General features: G+C 43.2%; 1 protein-coding gene across 5 annotated transcripts in view; it reads left to right on the top strand.

Annotated features, from left to right (window-relative positions):
- The window catches only part of SEPTIN6 (septin 6), a 59123-nt gene extending 49332 nt beyond the window's left edge, over positions 1 to 9791 (top strand). For 4 of the 5 annotated variants that reach the window (XM_072626883.1, XM_072626884.1, XM_072626878.1 and 1 more), the window contains one exon: positions 6875 to 8599. In XM_072626883.1, the coding sequence (XP_072482984.1) occupies positions 6875 to 6899 (25 nt within the window). In that variant the 3' untranslated portion in view covers positions 6900 to 8599. Of the gene's footprint in view, positions 1 to 6874; positions 8600 to 8791 lie in introns of those variants that run through there. The other variant, XM_072626880.1, reaches the window with a different exon arrangement.
- The last annotated feature ends 9975 nt before the right edge of the window (positions 9792 to 19766 follow it).

The raw sequence follows: 19766 nt of genomic DNA, 5'->3' as shown, positions 1-19766 counted from the left end.
TCCCTCCTGGAAGGCTACCTGCAGATTTTTATGACAGTAACATCTTGCCTAAGGTAGCTAGGTGGCACAGTGTCACAATGTCAAACCTGGAGTCAGGAAAACCTGAGTTCAAATCTGACCACAGACACTTCCTAGCTGTGAGAACCCGGGCAAGTCACTTCACCCTGTTTGCCTCAGTTTCCTCATCTGTAAAATGAGCTGGAGAAGGAAATGGCAAACCACTTCAGGATCTTTGCCAAAAAAAAAAAAAAACCAATAACCCATATGAGGTCACAGAGAGTAGGATAAGACTGAAACAATTAAACAACAACTAAAAATTTTGTACCCCACTGGATCCTCACAACAATGCCGTGGAATTTATAGGGGAGCAGTCATCATCCTCTTCACCCCCACGTTTAAAAAAATCAGAGAAACTATGGCTCTGAGATGCTGGACAACTTAATCTGATTCTCTCTTCTATAGTGTATAAAGTGCCAGGAGTCAGAAAAGACCTGGGTTCTAATTCTGGCTGACACTGGCAAGCTGTATCTTGACTGACATTTGATAAGACTTCCCCTCTTTGAGCCTTAGTTTCCTGATTTATAAAATGAGGATGATAATGCTTGCAGTCCCTGCCTCCTAGAATTGTTGTGTACAAAGTGCTTACTTAGTAAACCTTAAAACTCTAGAAATATGAGTTATTGTTGTTGGTGAGTAAGCCTAATGAATACCTCCATTTACAGTTATTGCACTTACGTACATATCTAAGATTATCCCTTTAAAAGGCTGGAGAAATTCCATAGCTGACTGAGATCCACAGTGAGGGGTGGGGGGAGGTGGCTTGGGAGGGGGCAGTGTAGCCTATTGGAAAGCACTGGGAAAGCAGGAACCGTGAGCTGTAGTTCTGGCCTAGGCATTTACCTTCTGTGGTACTCATCTGTTAGATGGGGATGGGGGTGCCTGCCCCCCCATCCTACTTGCCAGGACCTTGAAGCACAGATAATATGAAAACTCTTTTAAAGCTCCATGCACTATCTGCACCAGTCCTCTGGCTATCCTGGTATCTGTTCCAGGCCCCTAGGATACAGCAGTAGTTTCTTCACCTAGGGCAGAAGGCGGGTAACTTCAGTTACCCAGCTTCCCCCCAAAACATCAGGCCCCCAAAAGAAATGCAACTCTGAGTAACTTTTTTAAAAACCCCAAATTAACGGTGGTCCCGTGGAAGCAATCATGAAAGCTCCCTCCCTCCTCACAGCAGAGAGGCAAGGGAAGATCAGGAGAGAATGGTGTGTGCCTTGGTCAGATCCAATCACTGAATAGATGTTTTTATTTAATTATTTTGACTACTACTACTACTTCTCTGCTCAGTTTGGGGGGGCAGTGGAGAAAGATCTGTGCTATAAACACAAAAAGCTTCTAGATAACTTTTTTCTGTCCTTTGTTTTTTCTTTAAAAAAAGAAGGAATGAAAGAAAAAGCAGGGGCTACATGGGCCTACCCTAAGGGGACAAGGAGGCCTAGGGGAAAACCTGAACTTTCCGATTTTCCCTGTAAAGAGGAAGAAATGGGGGAGGGGAGGCGAAGACCTAAACACTCAGCCTCGGCCTCCTGAGAATTTGCCCGGCCTCCTTTTGGTGAAGAGGAGTAGTGAGTTTCAGAGCCTTTGCTCAGGAAGAAGGGGAAATAATGGGGGGTGGGGGGAGTTAAAAGATGCTGCTGGCTCATTCTGAGGCTGCTGAGGGGGAAGTGTGCGCATGTATTTGAGGGTTACCAGGAACACGTTGTCAGTAACTCATGCGGTGAAACCGCCTACATTTGAATTTGTTTATTCATTAGGCACTTTGAAAATGTTCTCCCCCTCCCCATGAAATGGAACTTCCAGTCTGGACTTCCGGTAGACCGTTCTCCTGGAGACTCCCCTCCCCAGAGTCACGTGTCACAACGTGAGCCGGCCCCTCTTCCTTTCTATATATATGCAGTTAGAGAATTCTGTAGGTCCTGAAGAGGACACTTAGCTTCTGGTAAAGAACCCTGGAACTTCTGAGTTAGGAAGGGCCTAAAAAACCATCAAGACTAGTAGATACCTACACAGGAATGCCCTTTACAGCAACCCCCCCCCCCCCATAAGAGAGTGGTATCCAGCCTTTGTTTGAAGATTTCCAATAAAGGGGAACCCCAACTGGACAAACCCTCTTCCCATGGGACATCCCTTAAGATATTTGAAAGCAGTCATTGTATTCCACATCCCTCCTCCAGTCTCCCCTAGGTTAAACATCCATTTTTTTCATTGATCCCCAAATGGCATTGAATCAAGGCCCTGTGCCCTCCAGTTCATCAGGGTCCTACCTAAAATGTGGCACCCTGCATGAAACAGCCTTGTTTCACGCTGTTAATCCTTACTAAGCTTGCAGGCCACTACCCCGCCCCCCCATCCTTTTCACCAGAACAAGTGTCTAGCCAAGCATCGCCTCTCTTGTCCCTGAGATGTTGATTTTTCTTAATACAAGTGTAAAAATTTATACTTACTCTGTTTCATGGAATCCTGCCTCTGTCACACTCACTCTGTTCACCAGCCCTGGAAGGTTTATATCATAAGCTAAGGTGATGGCCAAGTCATCTCTCCCCTTAGGCTGATTGTTGACCCATATGTTCACCAGTACAGAACCAGGCATAGAGGCCTCCAGCCCACATTGTTCATAGGGATAGCAATATAGAACACCCTGCCATTCTATAGAGGATGAGTCTGTTCCTGTTAGAAAGGAAAATTCCTTCCAAATTGTTCATCCCCTTAGATCCTTGTCCATGTTCATGTAGATCAGGTGACTCAAACTCCTTAGCAGAGAAAACCAAAGTGCCCCCCAACAAGAGTTGAATGACATCTTCTCTTTGTCATCAGCCATCATCTCCCACACCCTGAGCAGCCATTTTATCCCTTCTTTGATCCTTCAGTTTTCCCAGGTATATCTCTTAAAATGCACATACAGGTACACATACATGTGTATGTACAGGTGTGTGTGTGGACATAACATGCAGTGAGCACACATGCTCACATGCAGCACACATACTCATGTGTGTATGCTATGCACATACATGCACACACTGACATACATGCAGCAACACATCTGCATGCATGTGCATGTATATGTGCGACTATACACACATACATATGTTTAATGCACATGTGTGTGCATGCAATGCAGTGCACATGTACACACTGCATATATGTGTACATGTGATCATACATATGCAGGCACATACAAGCTCGTATAGTACGTTTATGCATACACATGTACAACACATACATGCATATGCACAATATACTATGTACATATGTATATGCACACATATACATATACACACAAACCCCCCTCTTTATTGTCCTTAACTTTCCTTGCTATCCTCACTTCCTTCTGTTTTGGCTGTAATGTGTGAGGCTTTTGAATTCATCTTCCATTTTTCTCCCCTTGCTTCCATCTGTAGTACACAGGGTTGTAAAACCATTGGTTGATGAATTCCCTCTGCATCCAAAATGATCTCTCTGAACCAGAGGTGTCAAACAAGTGGCAGCTCCAGCTGTAGCCCAACCAGCTTAAATTGTCATCAGGAAATATTTAACAAAAGAAATAAAAATACAATAGAACATAGATAATGAGAGTATGTGGTTTTCAAAGTCAATATACAGTCAGCAGACATCCTTAGTGGCCCCTGTTTCTATGAGTTTGACATCTGTGGTGGAGACAGCTCCCCCTTTTCCTCATCGGAATTATTTCAGAATTTCATTTTTGGGGATTTCCCATCCTTCCTGCGTCTACTGCTCCTGCAGATTATAAGCCATGGGGTCCTACCTAGCTTTGTTCTGACTCCTTCATAACTGACTCCCACCAAATCTAAGCTATCTGTCAGGCTCTGCAGGCCTGGCTTTCCTCTCTTCTCTATACAAACTAATACAGAGTGGACACTTCTACCCAGAGTTCCCTTCATTTCCATGCCAACAATGAGTCCTTCCTTTTGGTGAGACTCCAATCCAGAAGAGAATTTACCCTCATTGTTCACTTGACCTTTGGAAGGATGAAATGATCACTAAGGCAAGTCAGGAAACTCTTGTGGCTTTGCCTTTCTCAGCAGCCGTGTTGATCATTTCCCTGGGTCCTGCTTGGGTTCTAGCTCCGAAATTTTCTTATCTCTTCTTTGTCCAGGTGGCCTGTAGTCTGTACTCTGATGTTAATAAAACTTCTGTTCCTACCTCAGTTGCTCATAACTCAAATACTGTCCACCATGCTCCTCTTGCTATGATTACTGGATTTCTTCATGAGTGTATCTTCATAATATACAATGTGCCTTTGCCCACCTTTACCTCTCCCGGTTCTTCGAGATAAAGTAGATATTCACTTCCACAATATGGATTTCTGGTATGGTTCTCATTCTGCCAGTCTCCATGACATTCGTGAGTTCCATTACCTCCTGGCATCAGGACCTCTTGTTCATCTTGCAAGACTCCAGGCAAATCTATTCTTATCAAGTCTTGTTGGGTGTATTCTATCCCTGCCTTGACCCTGTCATTCCTATATTTAAGCCATGGGCCATAATTGCAAATCATCATTCTCACACAGAATATTCTTAAACTGATTCACTTCCTAGATCTACTTTTCCTTTCAGAATCCCTTGCCTTCGCTGAACAGCTATGATTTAAAAGAAATTTAATTTAAAAAACCTACCCAAACCTACTACCTGTATCCCTTAGGTCTTCATTTTCTTACTTAAGACTTTATAATCTTTAGCCATACTTTCTAGGTTCCTTCTGGCAGTGTCATTTGTGTCCGTGTGAATCACCAAAAGTGGGTAGTAGTCATCCAGTTTGACAAGCCTTGGGAGGATCTCTGTCACATCTTGGATACAGCAAACCTCTGTGTTGCCATCAACCAGTAGGGTGTCACACCCAGAAGGCTGGCTCCCTTCATTTTCCTCCAGGCTAGTGCCAGTCACCTCCCAGAGGTTTGAATTTGCCAATGCCGGGCAAGCGTCCCTGGGTATTATCACTCTCTTCCAGCTCATGATGCTGTAGTCCTGCCCTCAACCTCTAGGACAGAACCAGGCCACTCCTTGTATGCTCCAGCTAGGGCTGAAAGCAGCGCCCCCAGATCTCACCATTCACTGGAGCTCCCACTCTGCTAACAGTCACAAAAGCAGCACTTCAGATGTTTTCTGGTATCAACAACACATACATAAAAAGTATTCTCGGATGTCTTCTCCCACTACATGTTCTCCCCTAGAAGGCTGCTTCCCTTGCTTCCTCCTAGTTCTGACTTGGCTCCAGAATCTTCTGCCTAATATAATAATTTTCTAACTTGCTTATTCACTAGGGACCGTGACTTTCACAGTTTTCACCTGCTGCTTTGAGGACTTTTGGTAAATTCATTCATCTCCTCATTAACCTGACTCTTTCACCCCTTTTCAGTCCTGAGTCCCTCTATGTGAATGTCACATAACTACTCTTGTGAAATATCTATCACCATGACCCTTCCCTGTCACATGTGTCCTCATGATCTTGTTGTGAGACTGGGTAGGATACCAAGGGAGGTCCCTTTGGTAATTCCAGAATAGCCCCCTTGTCTGAAAGGCCAAATTCCAGTCTTGGGCAGGCCATATAAAAGAAAGGTCTGTGGTGTATTCAGTTGTCCCTTTTCTCTGAATTGCAGGTTACAAGTTGGGTTGGTATAAACACCTCTCTGCAAGTTTATCTTGGGAGCATGGTGAATTTATGGATACCAGAGAGCACTTACCTCCTCAGCTGGCAGAAGAGGGGAAGGACTGCTTTCTCTCCTGTGATCTCCAAAGGGGATGTTGTTACACTCCTATGGAGCCCAGAGGGAGAATGGGACTCTTTTATCAATAGTAACCAGTAGAGTGATAAGACTTCTCTCTTTGGAGATGTTGGAGCACTTGGCCCACAAGGCCTGGCCAGGGCCAGGGATAGCAATTTCCTTCTGCAGACTCAAAAACTGATATCACAAAACATTTGGGTCTGCCTCAGAGACTCTTATCACCTCATCATTTATTTTCTTGACAAACCATTGCCGATTTTAAAATGTCAAGCACATAAAACACAAAGTGCTCAGGGCAAATAGCAGTGTCTACTGGAGATACAAAGCATGATTTAGACATAAAAAGTGATACCATAAGGAGAGCAAGGAGTAGTTTACCTGTCAGATCTATGGAAAAGGGAAGAATTTGTGATCAAACAAGAGATAGAGAACATTATAAAATGCAAAATGGAAAATTTTTATTATATTAAGTTAAAAAGATTTTGCATATACAAAACCAATGTAACATTATGACATGCAAAATGGGTAATTTTGATTACATTAAATTTTAAAAGGTTTTGCACAAAAAATACCAATGTAACCAAGATTAGAAGGAAAGTAGATAACCCAAGAAATAATTTTCACAGCAAGTATCTCTGACAAAGGCCTCTTTTCTCGCATATATATGAAACTGAGTCAAATTTATAAGAATACAAGTCACTCTGCAGTTGCTAAATGGGCAAAGGATATGAACAAGCAATTTTCAGATGAAGAAATGAAAGCTATTTCTAGTCATATGAAAAAAATATTGAAGATACCAAAGGAAGGTCCTGAACTTGACTTCTGATCAAAAGTTTGGATATTTAAAAAAATGTTAACAACCAGAGACTTATTTTCAAATGGCTCCCACATAACAGGGGCTTGAAAACGTTTTTTTAAAAAATGAGTGGCCCATTTCCACATAAGGGTGTGGCCGGTTTTTAGATGTACCAAGCAGCGTCTGAGTTTGGAAGAATCTTTGGGGATTGAAAGAAAAGACGTCCTGTGGCAATGATGTTGTAGCTAACATGCCGTCTTTTTGACCTTCCTTTGCAGTAACCCGTGGCTGTGTACGGAATAGTTTTCCCTGCTACAGCTGGAATGGACCCACACTTGGCCTTTTGAGCTGAGGTTCCCTCTTTGAAAGTTTCTTCTAGCATGCCAGCTATGGTCCCCCTGCAATAATCAGCCCTTCCCTTTACCACTGTCTGCCTCCCACCATCCCATAGCCTGAGTTACCCTCCCCAGCACAGTCAGCAGCTTCCACTGCTCTTTATTTAGTTTATACACAGGCCTATGGATTTGCTTTGAGTTTTTAGTGGGGAGGTTGGGGAAATCACCCTCATCCTTTAGGACATCTAGTATTAGAGGATTTTTCCCTCAAAAGCTAGGGAAAAGTGAAAATCAGATACCGGTAGACATTTCCCTTTTTGCCAACCAAGTAAATGCCAATGCTGTTTGGGCATTTGAAATACCTTCACCTTGATTGGCCAGTGGGCCAATAGTCTGTGGGCAGAGATACTTCAGATGGCCCCAGTGAATACCCAGTGGTGTTCCCCTCCCAAGTGGCCAAATACTTGGTGGTCTTTGCAGCTTCTGGTCTCAGGGAAGCTGCAGTGTTCCCCCTTTGACATAGAAAATCTCTACTCTTCCTAATATTCCTAAAGAAACCTAGAGAGTGTATTTTGCAATGATGACTCCCACTGATGGTTGACAATTTGCATTAAAAAAGAAAATTCCCCTATAAGGTAGTGAGCTGTAGAGAATTATCCTCATTTGATCTTTACCTGAACCTTAGGAGGGAAGAATCCCTGATTTCCTGCAGAGCTGGCTGAGATTCAGAGATTGGTCCTAGGTCTCTCAGATAGAAAGTATTCAAGCTGGGATTTGAACCCAGATCTTTTGACTCCAAAGCCAGCATTCTTTCTATCGTATCAAACTGCATCTCCTCTGGATATGTGATTAAAACAACAGCAGTGGAACTCAGTTGACTTGTTTTCCAGCCCCATCTCTTTCACTTAAATCCCTTTCCTTTTGTGAGCCTCGGTTTCCCCATCTGTCAGATGAAATCATTGGACTAGATGACTTCTAGAGTCCCATCTAGCTCGGACATTCTTTGCTCCTGTGAAATCTCTTTCCCTCCCAGGACCTTCGTTTGTTCCTCCATAAAACAGGATCCTTTGCCTTTGCCATGATTCTAAAAATGGACAACCTTATTCACAACTCTCTATTTTCATGTCAATATCCAACCTGTCTGTGGAACTTTCCATAAATTCTCTAGGCATTATAGAACCACAGACTGTCTGAGCTGAGAGGGGGCCTTAGTGTCTCTGTAGGCCAACCCCCACTCATTTGACAGATGGGGATGGATATCCAGTGTCAGGGGTCCCTTGGTGTTTCCAGTAAGCACTGGGGAGAATGGAAGATGCTCTTCCCTTTCCCCTTATAACCCATGTGTGAAAGTAAATTCTGACCCAAGCTATTAAACTATTGATGCACACATTTACTTTCTCAGGTAACCAAATCTTACTGTAAAGACAAAAGGAATGTCTTTTCCTTTAAAAAGCTTTCTAAATTTTGATTGTTGCTATGCTATAAAGCAAAAGACAGCCTCATCATGGCCAGTGCTTTTCTATGTGTACCTTGGACAGCTCCCCCCCACCCCCAGTGGAGCCAGGAAGTTGGCTCTTGGGTTGCCAACCATTGCTTGAGATCATTTTGATGTTAAATGCTGATCTGAAAAAGTGTTTGCATGTTCTAATTAAAACAAACTGATTTTCACTTGCGTGTGGTCTTCTTACAAGCCCTTTTCAGCAGATTTCCTGGGACTCTCTGGAGAGCCCTGATTTCCAGAGTCCAGCACTCATGGTGTGTTGGGATCTTCTCCTCTCACCCTTCCCCACTTTCTTGCTTTTAATGCACTTCTTTGGCTAATTTCATGTTTTCTTTTTCTCCCTTTCTCTACCTCTCTAGCTTTTTTTAATCTTGTCTTCGGCAGCTGCACTAAGTGGAAAGGAGAAGACTGTCACTGTAGAAGAGTTAGGGTCCTATATTGTTTCACAACACAGCCCCAGTGTCCCCCCTTCCCACAAGTATTACCAATGGTCATGTGTCCCTAAGCCGGGCAAGAGGCCATCTTCTGATATGCAAGTGCCTTGTCAATTACCTAACAAGGCACGAGAGAACCAGCTTTGATGGGGACCAAACGTCAGTCATGCAGAGACAGCTGCAGCACTTACCCAGTCTCAGCCCAATGCCAGCCTTGCCCACCTCATAAGTGCCCAGAGGCAACTAAGGGTCGATCTGAGACCAGGTCATGGTATCAGAGACCACATGGGCCAATTGGGCTCATGGCCAATCTGAGAGCACACGTAGGTGTGAGAGAAGTGGGTTGGTTTGGGTTGGATTTTTTTTAAGCCAGTTCGAGGGTTTCTGTCTTCGGCCGACATCCTACATTCTTAAATGGAAGAGAAATTCAAGAGACATCATCTGTCCTTCAACAAGTGAGGAAAAATGGATCTACCAGCTAAACCCAGGTGGCAGGAGAGACAGGAGAGTGCAACCAAATAGGAGTAAAGATACCCCCTTAATACAAGCTTCTGGACCCTTTGGGATCCTAAGAGAGGGTTTCTGCTCAGACCAGGAGCCAGGAGGAAGAGCTAGCCATATGTGGTCAATCTGTCCTGAATTCTTGGATTCATTTTTACCTAGATGACATGTGTGCTTAGTTTCTCTCATGCACCCCCACCCTCACCCCCATTCTTTGCCACTGTTTTGCTGTCTCTTGAGGGATCCCCCTCTGCATGTTTTTCAGGCTCTTCCTTATCCTCTTCTCCTTTGCCCTTTTTGCTCAAAGGTGTCACTGCTCAAAGGGCCCTCAATGGCCAAAGGAACACCTCTGAACCAGCACTGTTTAGCTCAAAGCCTTTCTACAATTCATGTCAATTTTCAATAAAATGAAATGTGCAAAATAGTGGTGTGATCCGATGCATCTCATTTCTCAGGAGTTTGTCTTTCTATGGGTTAGAGGGAGGAAAGGGGACAAACATCACCCCTAGAGGTTAAAAGACAGTTCACTAGGCTAAGACTAGTGAGTGGCAATTTCAGGGCTGGTGCTGGGAGATTTGGAGATGAAGGGACTGGTTTGAGAGCCAGTTCTCCCAGGGCTGTATCCAAAGAGCTCAGAATTGTTTTGAGAGGGAGAAAGGAGGATATTTGGAACACGAATTCAACATGAGCATGATTCTGGTGAGTGAGTAAGCACAGCCTAGGGAAGGGAAGAGCTTGGGAACCCCAACTGTGCAGTGGGACCTGGGGTGAGAAAGACTGTGGAGGACAGGGTGGTAACAGCATCCCTTCCCAACAGCACAGCAGGAGGTGAGAGTGCTGATGGAAAACAGCTGTAACAAGGGCAAGGCAAATGAGACACTTGGGGTTACAAAGCTCAGAAAAATAGAAGAAAAGTTCACCTGCTATTTCAAGTACCCCAAGCCATTAGGATTGGGGGAAAATAGGGGAGGGAGAGGAGACAATTGAAATTCTTGCCTGGGGAATGAGATTAGTCAGTTATGGTGGTCAGTTCTAACTTGTGCAGCATACCTGAGTTATGACCTCCTGAACTCCCAGTTTTTATTTGAGGAAGAGATTTTGGTTGGGGGAGGCACAGGGTAAGCTAATGGCCCAGGGCTCAAGAAGGGCTTTCAAATGAAGTGGTCAAGCATATCGAGGGGCCACATACAGGGTGTGTGATTTGAGGGGCATTGTTATGGTACCTCTGCCCCTCTAACATCTCCATCAGTGCCTGCCATGACCTTACCCTCCCCTTCTAGCTGTTTGGAAAGGCCTAGTGCATCAGGACGCTGATCTGCCCTACAGACAAAGAGCATGTTGCATCCACTGTCACCCGTAAGTGGCATCTGCTGGAGAAGGAGGATGAGTGGTCCAGTGGGCACAGAGGCAAGTTTGCCATCCTGGGTTCATCTGGTCAAACTGCAGAGGAACCATGCTATCTATTCTGAGATGAGCTAATGTAACCATAAATACAATGCTGAGTGGGACAGACAGAAAAAAAACAAATTCAAGGGATGTGGGGTAAGAATGAGCAGCTACCCCAGAATCCTGAGGAAGGATCTGTCAAGGCCAGATTTCAAGTGGAAATGGTGTGGTGTTTGGGGAGTTTTTGAAAGGTGAGCCTCCCTGGTGGCCCCACCCACTCCCAAATATCTTCAAAGACATGAACTCCTACTTTGAAATATCCCTCAATAAATGGTGGTCCAGCCACTTCTGAAACATTTCTGGTGAGGGGAATACCGGTACCAGTTTGTGTGTGTTTGTCCTTCGTTGCCGAAGAAGACCACACCATCAGAGAAATGATGACAGGACTTGAACTTGACTTGACTTTGTTTTGAGTGAGGGAGGGCTGTGCAGGTCACCAGCCTCACTTCTCCTCCAGACCCATCTGAATTCAGTGACCAGATATTCATCAGGATGACTGAAGATGACCCAGGATGAGGCAATTGGGGTTAAGTGACTAGCCCAAGGACACACAGCTAGTGAGTGTCAAGTGTCTGAGGTGAGATTTGAACTCAAGTCCTCCTGACTCCTGCTCTATCCACTGCACCACCTAGCTGCCCTTAACCAGTACCAGCTTAGGCATTTAGGAGATATTCCTAAATACCTAAATTCTAATAGTCATAATAAGCACAGCTACCTCACAAAGCTGTTTGGAGCATCAAATGAGATAATACATAAAACACTTTGTAAATCATAAAGTACTATACAAACGCTACCTATATCATTATCATTATCATTTGTTTGTTTGTTTGTTTATTTATTTTTCCTTTATGCAGAGCCCAATTCTGCCTCCAACTCTCAGCCATTAATCCTATTCTGTCCTCTGGGGCAAAGCAGAATGAATGAATGAATGAGCAAATGAATTAATGAATGAGGATGTATTAATCACTTACTATGTGCAGAGCACTGGGCTAACAAATGGAAATAGAAGTAGGAAAGTAACACAGTCCCTGCTCCTGAGGAGCTCGAATTCAGAATAGAAATGTAGTTTCAGCTGCAAGTCAGATGGAACAGTCCCAGACAGTAATGTCTCTTCTATAATGCTGTTTCCATTGATGAAACCATATCTGTTCCTGATATTGAACTGTTTGACAATGCCAAGGCCTCTAATGGTGAGAACTTTCTTTTCCAGGGCTTTAGCAGCTGAGGTTGCTGATGAGAGGCTGGTGGGAGTATACAGTTTTATGTGCTGTCAGGTGTTTGCATGCTATCTCCTCCATTCTATTGGGAGCTCCTTTAGAGCAGGCATTCTTTTGCCTTTCTTTGCATCCCCAGCACTTAGCACAGCACCTGACATCATAGTAAGTACTTAATAAATGCTTTTTGAGAAACTGTCATGCTACCTCCTGTCTCCTCCTCCAGGTGCCTTGCTGTTTCTTCTAGGTTGGTTTGCCTAATCGCTTTCCAAAGTGAGCAAAACCACCCCCTAGGGGGCACTGAAATGATCCAGAGTGGGTTGTAATAGCCTTGGGTGCAATTGGGGGGGGGCATTGAATAAAAATAAAGGAGGGGTGGAAGCATAAGGAAAGAAGATAAGAAAAATTTGCAAAATTGTTCGTACATGTTTCATCTGTTGTCTAACAGAGTTAAAGTCATGATGATTACATTATTTTCCAAATAAACACACAAGATGCAAGACCACCGATCAGTGGTCAAATCCAATGATAAGTTGACAAGCAAGTGTTGGCAAACAAGCATGTCTCAAATTGATGCATCTATAAGCAGGCATGTGTGTGCTATAACTTGTTTACAATATGATACTATAAGCAATATTGCATCATCAAAATTACAATGCAGAAAAACCACAAATTTACAACAAATTATTAAAGATGCATCATTTTAAAAATATTTTTTTGAAATGACATAAATTTTAAAAAAACATTTAAAGGCTAAAGAAAGTAGAATTCCAGGGGGCTTGCTGAGTAAGTTGTTTTTTGTTTTTTGATAAGAGGGCGGTAGGCCAAATAAGTTTGGGAACCTCTGGCCTAAAGCAACTCTAATACCTCTCCCATATATCTAGCCCTTCATATCCTCAAAGAATGCTATCTTATCTCTCCAAGTCTCTTCTTCCTAAGGCTAAACACTCCTAGTACTACTCCTTGAATGACCTGGGCTTCAGGCCACTTAGAAACCTGGCTACTCTCTGCCATGCCAGTGTTCTTTGTTAAATACAGCACCCAAAACCAAATGTACCACTGCAGATGTGAGGTGCCCCAGGAAGGGTAAGATAGGATGCTAGTCCTCACACTGTGCCTCTTGGAAAGCAGCCCAAGATTGCATTAGCTTTCATGACTGATGTGTCACATTGTTGACCCATATCCAGCTTGTGGCCAAGGGCACAGCTGTTTGGGGGTGGGGAGGGTGCTTCCTGGGCTCTTTTCCCATTAGTGTGGCTGAATTTAGCTAAAAGTCAAGAGAGCTTCAGTTGGAGGTAATAAGGCAAAGGTCAGGTAGGCTTCAGTTTGGGGAGAGGGAGACTATGGAGATAGCAATAAACCTGGTAATGACCAATCTTGGCTCTTGACAACAGATGAACAGATGCTGAAATTTCTCTCTTTTTGGCACAGAGGTGGGAACTAGTGGTACAAAATGTTGAATATACTGTCAGGCATTGGCATGGTTATGACTTGGTTTTCCTTAACTGATTTTTCTTTGTCACAAGGGAGGGCCCCTGGGGTGGGTGTGGGAAGGCAGATATCTAGAAATAACTGTGATATTTTTTAAAAGGCATCAATAAAACTTTTAAAAAATATCATTCCCTGGCTAGTGTCCTTTTTTTAATGAAACAAAAATGCAGAACAGCAAGAGGCCACAAGGCAAAGGGAAGCCTCAGCACTGAGATTTGTAACTTTGCATATTTCACGCAAGAGGTGTGTGTGTGTGTGTGTGTGTGTGTGTGTGTGTGTGTGTGCTGTAATGCTACTGTGAAAACTTTGCATATTTCACGCAAGGGGTGTGTGTGTGTGTGTGTGTGTGTGTGTGTGTGTGTGTGTGTGCTGTAATGCTACTGTGGAGTGTAAAGGGATCAGGGACTGTATACTATAGAACATGTCAGTGTCTGCTATGTGCAAAATCCTTGTAGTCTGAAAAACAAACTCTGATTTGCACAGTCTGACTCTGCCATAGGCATGTCCCCTCCCTCCTTCTCTGCTCATTTTCTGAAATCCCTTATGTCTGGAACCTTCCAAACTAGAAAATTCCAGCTTCCTAGCTAATTGGCAGCTCCTTGCCTGTGACGTCAAAGATGGGAAGCCAATCAGATGAACTTAAGAGAAACCCTTCTTCCTCCCTCCTCCACATCTGGCTCTGTTTAGCTCCTTTGAGCACCTCTGCAGCTTGAGGAGATGTCTGAGCCAGGAATTCTACTTATGAATCTGTGTGCTCCCAACACCATCATGGGGCCCCTCCTCCTTCAGGCCAAGGCCTGAAGACCGTGGAGCCAAATTGGCCTGGCAAGATCCCTAGTTTTATCCCTTCCCTGCCCCACTTTGGAGGCCCATCATTCCTTCTGTGGGAGGTTAGTGCCCTAGGATCTTCCCTTGTTACTCCTGCCCCATGCTCTCCTCTTACTCTGGATATCTCCAGTTAAGCCTCCCCTTAAGCCAAATAAAAGGGAATGTTACTTTCAGCATTAATGTCTAATTCTTTTGTGACACCCCTTTAAGGCCCAGCAACAGACTCCTTGACAGTCCTATTGACTCCTGAGGGATAAAAACAGAGGTAAAACTTAAAAAGATGGGAAGAGTGAAGACACAGCACAGACATCATTACATAAGGGAGGCAGCTTAGTACAGTGGAAAGAGCACTGACCCTGAAGTTAGAGGATCAGTTTGAATTCTGCCTTGAGCATTCATTATCTCTGTGACCCTGGGCAAGGTACTTCACCACCCTGTAACATAGGTTGGGGAAGGGGTTTCTTCCAGCTTCAGATCTAGGATCCTATGTAAACCTTGGGTAAGTTATTTTATCTCCCTCTGGACCTCAGTCACCCCCTCTATAAGATGGGGAGGTGCAAGGGTTTGAATCCAACGGCCTCTCATTTGCAAGCTCTAAATCTATGAGCCTAGAGGAGAGCATCACTACTAGGAAGCACAGACCAGCCTTCAGCCAGTACTGAGAGGCAATTTTGGCAGGGTTCTAAGAGTTCTGGACCTCGAGTCAGAAAAACCTGCTTTTGAAACCCAGGTCAGACACTTACTAGTTTTTTAACCCTGGGCAATTCAGTTAACCTCTCTAAGCCTCAGTTTCTTCATTTGCACAATGGGGATAAGAATAGCACCTATGTCCCAGAGTTGGTGGCAGGAGATTTGCTTTGCAAACCTTCAAGTGCTAAATAAATGTAGCTATTATTATCTCTCAATGTCCTGGGCTGTTAAAAAAGTTGGCAAGATCGGCAGTGATCGTTATTTTCGAAGGATCATAGGCTCCTAGATCTAGATGAGACCTAAGAGACCATCAGATCCAAGACCTTTCATTTCAGAAAAACCCAAGAGAGCCCTGGACTCTCTTCTCTTTTCATTATATATTCTCTCCCTGAGTGATCTCATCAGCTCCCATGAGTTCAATTATCTCTATGCAGATGATTTTCACCTCTATGCATCTAAGACTAATCTTTCTCCTAAACTCTAGTCCGGAATCACCAACTGCCTTTTAGATAGTTTGAAACAGATTGCCCTGTAGGCATCTAAACCTCAATAATGTCTGAAACAGAACTCATCCTCCTCCCAGCCTCCCCCTTTCCCTAGGTTGCCAATTACTGTTGAGGATACCTCCACATTTTCCCAGTCACCTAGGCTTACAACTTATGCATTATATCCTTGATCTCTCCCCACCACCTCCCCACAATGGCTTTTCTATGACCTGGTCCACTGAAGTAGACTTCTAAGACTCCCGACCTCAGCTCTCCCCACTCTAATCCAAACATAAAAGTCTTTGTTTGGCATTTACAGCTCTTTACAACTGGGGTCATTCTTTCTTTCCAGTCTTCTAACACCTCATTGCCTCTCCATTCATTCCATAGTCCATCGGTACACAGGACACTCCATCTCCCATCTCCTCACCTTTGCCAACACTGTCCCCCATGCTGGGAATACTTTGTCCGCTCACCCCCACCTCTTGCTTTTGGCAACTTCCTTCAAGACTCTGCTCAAAGCCCACTTTGAGAGGCTTTTTTTGGGTTCTCCCAGTGGATAATCCCTCTGACTCTCAGATTACTTTTCCCAGCACCATGCGTATTTCATATGTACTTAGTTGTTGAAACCTTCCCCAATACAGAATGTAAACTTCTTGAGAGCTGGACTAATTTTGTATCTCTGGTGCTCAGTACACAGCTGGATACATAATAAGTGCTCAATAAATCTTTTTTTTTTGACTGAGCAAACATGAGGCAATATTACTTGAGGATTTCACTGATTTTTCTCCCTTACGGAGGGGGCACTCTACCTGACCCATCACAGGCTTGGCTATTAAACCTGCTGGAATGAGGTCAAGGAAATTTGAAATGGGAGAGGGTGGCAGTGAGTAGAAGGAGTGCACAGACCATTTTCTCCATACACCTACCCCCCACAACACTCTCAACCCCACTGGATCTCATCAAGATAAAGGAAGAACAATTTGTGCAGTGGAATCAAGCTATATAAATGTGGAAAGAATTGGAGCATGAAGTGTGTGTGGGGGGGAGATTCCATCCCTGTTTTATCTTTTCCCTCATCTTCCCATGACCCTCCCTCTCTCCCCTCCTTATGGAAGGCTCTGGAAACTATCAGGAGACTCAGCTTGAGAAAGGTAATTAGCCCTCCTCGAAAACCAATCAAATTTAGCCTTTTCGGCCTCCAGCAACTAGGGTGTGTCAATCACTTTAGCTCTTGGAATAGTCTGGAATAGTCTAATGGGGGCCAGATGTGCCCTAAACCAGTGGGAGGAGCGAAGTTAATAGAAAACTGAGGAGTGGAGGGGGAAGGGCTTGTATTTGAACACTCTTAGGCCTTTTTAGTCCTCTCTGCACAGTGTGCCCCAAACTCCAGTATACGAAAGTATAAAGGATGAAATAGAATAAATATAAAGATATAACAGCTATAAATCATTTCTCCCATTAGAATGCAAGAGGGTAGGGACTGTCTTGCTTTTATGTATTGCTAGTGCTTGGCATAACACCTGGCACACAGATAGCATTTAACAAATGCTTTATTTATCTAGCTTGATGGCAAGAGGGTATAGTGGCACATGGAGCAGAGCCTTAGTTTCCCAAGTCTTGGGTTTCAATTCCACCTCTGCTACTCTCTACCTCTGTAACTTAGGGCAGATCACTTCACTTTTCTGGGTCTCCATTTCTTCATGTGCAAAATGAAGAAGTGAAAGTTCATAACTTTGGAGGCCTTTCTCAGCTCTGGTCTCCACTGATTTTCCTTAAACCACCAGCAAGACCTTTCTTTCGGATTATTCCCCCTCCCTATGGGAAATAACTTCTTAAAACTCTGGTTTCAAGTTTCTAACAAGCCTCAGGGCAAGTATTTATAACTGGTATGTAAATGTAAATGCACCCAGGGAGTTCAAGTGAATCTTTTTTGTGAAGGGACATTATCCAGGCTGTCTATTTTCTACCAGAATGAAACTTCCCTCCCTCAGATTCTCATGTACTTTTCCAAGAATTGTGTGATGCAAGCAGGGCTTTTTTGTTTGTTTTGATCTAGGTAATAGTGTATTCTGACAGTAATTTTTTTTACTTTCATGGACAATAGCCATTAAATGATTTTTTGGTTAAGTGATTTTTGTGATCAACTAACCACCATTCACAGGAAAACAGGCCACAGGCATTAAACCTAATGGAGCTTGTAGAAGGATATTCTTTAAAGTCAGCAGAGGAGCTAGAAATAAGACATGGTCCTCAGGTCTGTGACTACAGTTAGCTCCACCAGCTATCTGAACAGAGATCTGGGATCCCAGATCTCATAGTAGAGAAGGCATTGAGAAGGAGTGACAGTTCCCCAAATGGCTAGTGAAAGATTTAGTGGAAATATGGGAGGTGGGGGGAGGAAAAGGAGGGTGGAGTTTGAGGCACCCAGAATGGTTGACTTTCTACCACCATTCAGCTAGAGCTAAGACTTCAGATCTATGGGGGAGAGGAAACAAAAGGGATAACTAGAGCTTACTGTTAGCTCCAGGTACTGGCACCAAATGGCATACATGCTTTCCCTCTTTGTACTAGAAAAAGGTCCCAACTCTGACACACATTTGGAATGTTTCAATTTTCTAGTTCCCAGAGATTCTAAGATAGTGGTTAGCTGGATGGGATAGCCAGCTTGGAATCTAAAGGCTCATTTTCTTTTTCTTTTTTTTTTTTTTTATTAATTTATTTGTTTTCAGTTTTCTACAATCACTTCCATCAATCTTAGATTTTCTCCCCCCCCCAAGATGGCGTGCAATCTTATATGGGTTCTACACATGCATTCTTATTAAACACATTTTTACATTAGTCATATTGCATATAAGAATTAAAATGAATGGGAGAAACCATGAGAAAAACTCAAACAAAACAAAACATAACACAAGAGAAAATATTCTGCTTCATTCTGCATTCCAATTCCACAGTTATTTCTCTGGATGTGGATGGCATTTTGCCTCGTGTCCTTTGGTATAAATATTTTTGTACATGTGGGACCCTTTCCCATTTTTATGATCTCTTGGGGGATACAGTCCTAGAAGCGATATTGCTGGGTCAAAGGGTATGCACATTTTTGTAGTCCTTTGGGCATAGTTCCAAATTGCTCTCCAGAATGGATGAATCAGCTCACAGCTCCACCAACAATGAATTAGTGTTCCAACTCTCCCACATCTTCTCCAACATTTATCATCTTCCTGTTTTGTCATGTTAGCCAATCTGAGAGGTGTGATGTGGTACCTCAGAGTTGTTTTGATTTGCATCTCTCTAATCAATAGTGATTTAGAGCATTTTTATATGACTATAGATAGCTTTAATTTCTTCCTCTGAAAACTGTCTGTTCATATCCTTTGACCATTTATCAATTGGGGAATGACCTGTATTCTTGTACATTTGACTCAGTTCTCTATATATATTAGAAATAAGACCTTTACCAAAGACACTAGTTGCAAAAATTCTTTCCCAGTTTTCTGCTTCCCTCCTAATCTTGGTTGCATTGGGTTTGTTTGTGCAAAAACTTTTCAATTTAATGTAATCAAAATTATCCATTTTGCACTTCATAATGTTCTCTGTCTCTTGTTTGCTCAAAAATTTCTCCATTCTCCATAAATCTGACATACACTATTCCTTGCTGCCCTAATTTGTTTATAGTATCAGTCTTTATGCCTAGATCATGTATCCATTTGGACTTTATTCTTGTGTACAGTGTCAGGCATTGGTCTATGCCCAGTTTCTGCCACACTGTTATTCAGTTTTCCCAACAGTTCTTGTCAGACAGTGAGTTCTTATCTCAGAAGCTGGGGTCCTTGGGTTTGTCAAACAGTAGATTGCTATATTCATAGACTACTGAGTCTTGAGTACATAACCTTTTCCATTGGTCTACCCCTCTATTTCTTAGCCAGTACCAAGTGGTTTTGATGATTGCTGCTTTATAATACAATTTGAGATCTGGTAGGGCTAGGCTACCTTCCCTAGCGTTTCTTTTCATTAATTCCCTTGATATTCTAGACCTTTTGTTCTTCCAGATGAATTCTGATATTATTTTTTCTAGCTCTAGGAAAATATTTTTCTGGTGGTTTGATTGGTATGGTACTGAATAAGTAAATTAATTTAGGTAGAATTGTCAAGGCTTATTTTCTTATTTTAGCTTAGGATGGGGAAAATATGTTTCAGATGAAGTGCTAAAAAAACACTTGGGCAGAAAATTGCATGATTACA

Source organism: Notamacropus eugenii, chromosome X (genome assembly GCF_028372415.1).
Source record: "Notamacropus eugenii isolate mMacEug1 chromosome X, mMacEug1.pri_v2, whole genome shotgun sequence".
Lineage (NCBI taxonomy): Eukaryota > Metazoa > Chordata > Mammalia > Diprotodontia > Macropodidae > Notamacropus > Notamacropus eugenii.
Note: the sequence above shows the minus strand (reverse complement) of the source record. Positions and strands in the feature narration are given on the sequence as shown.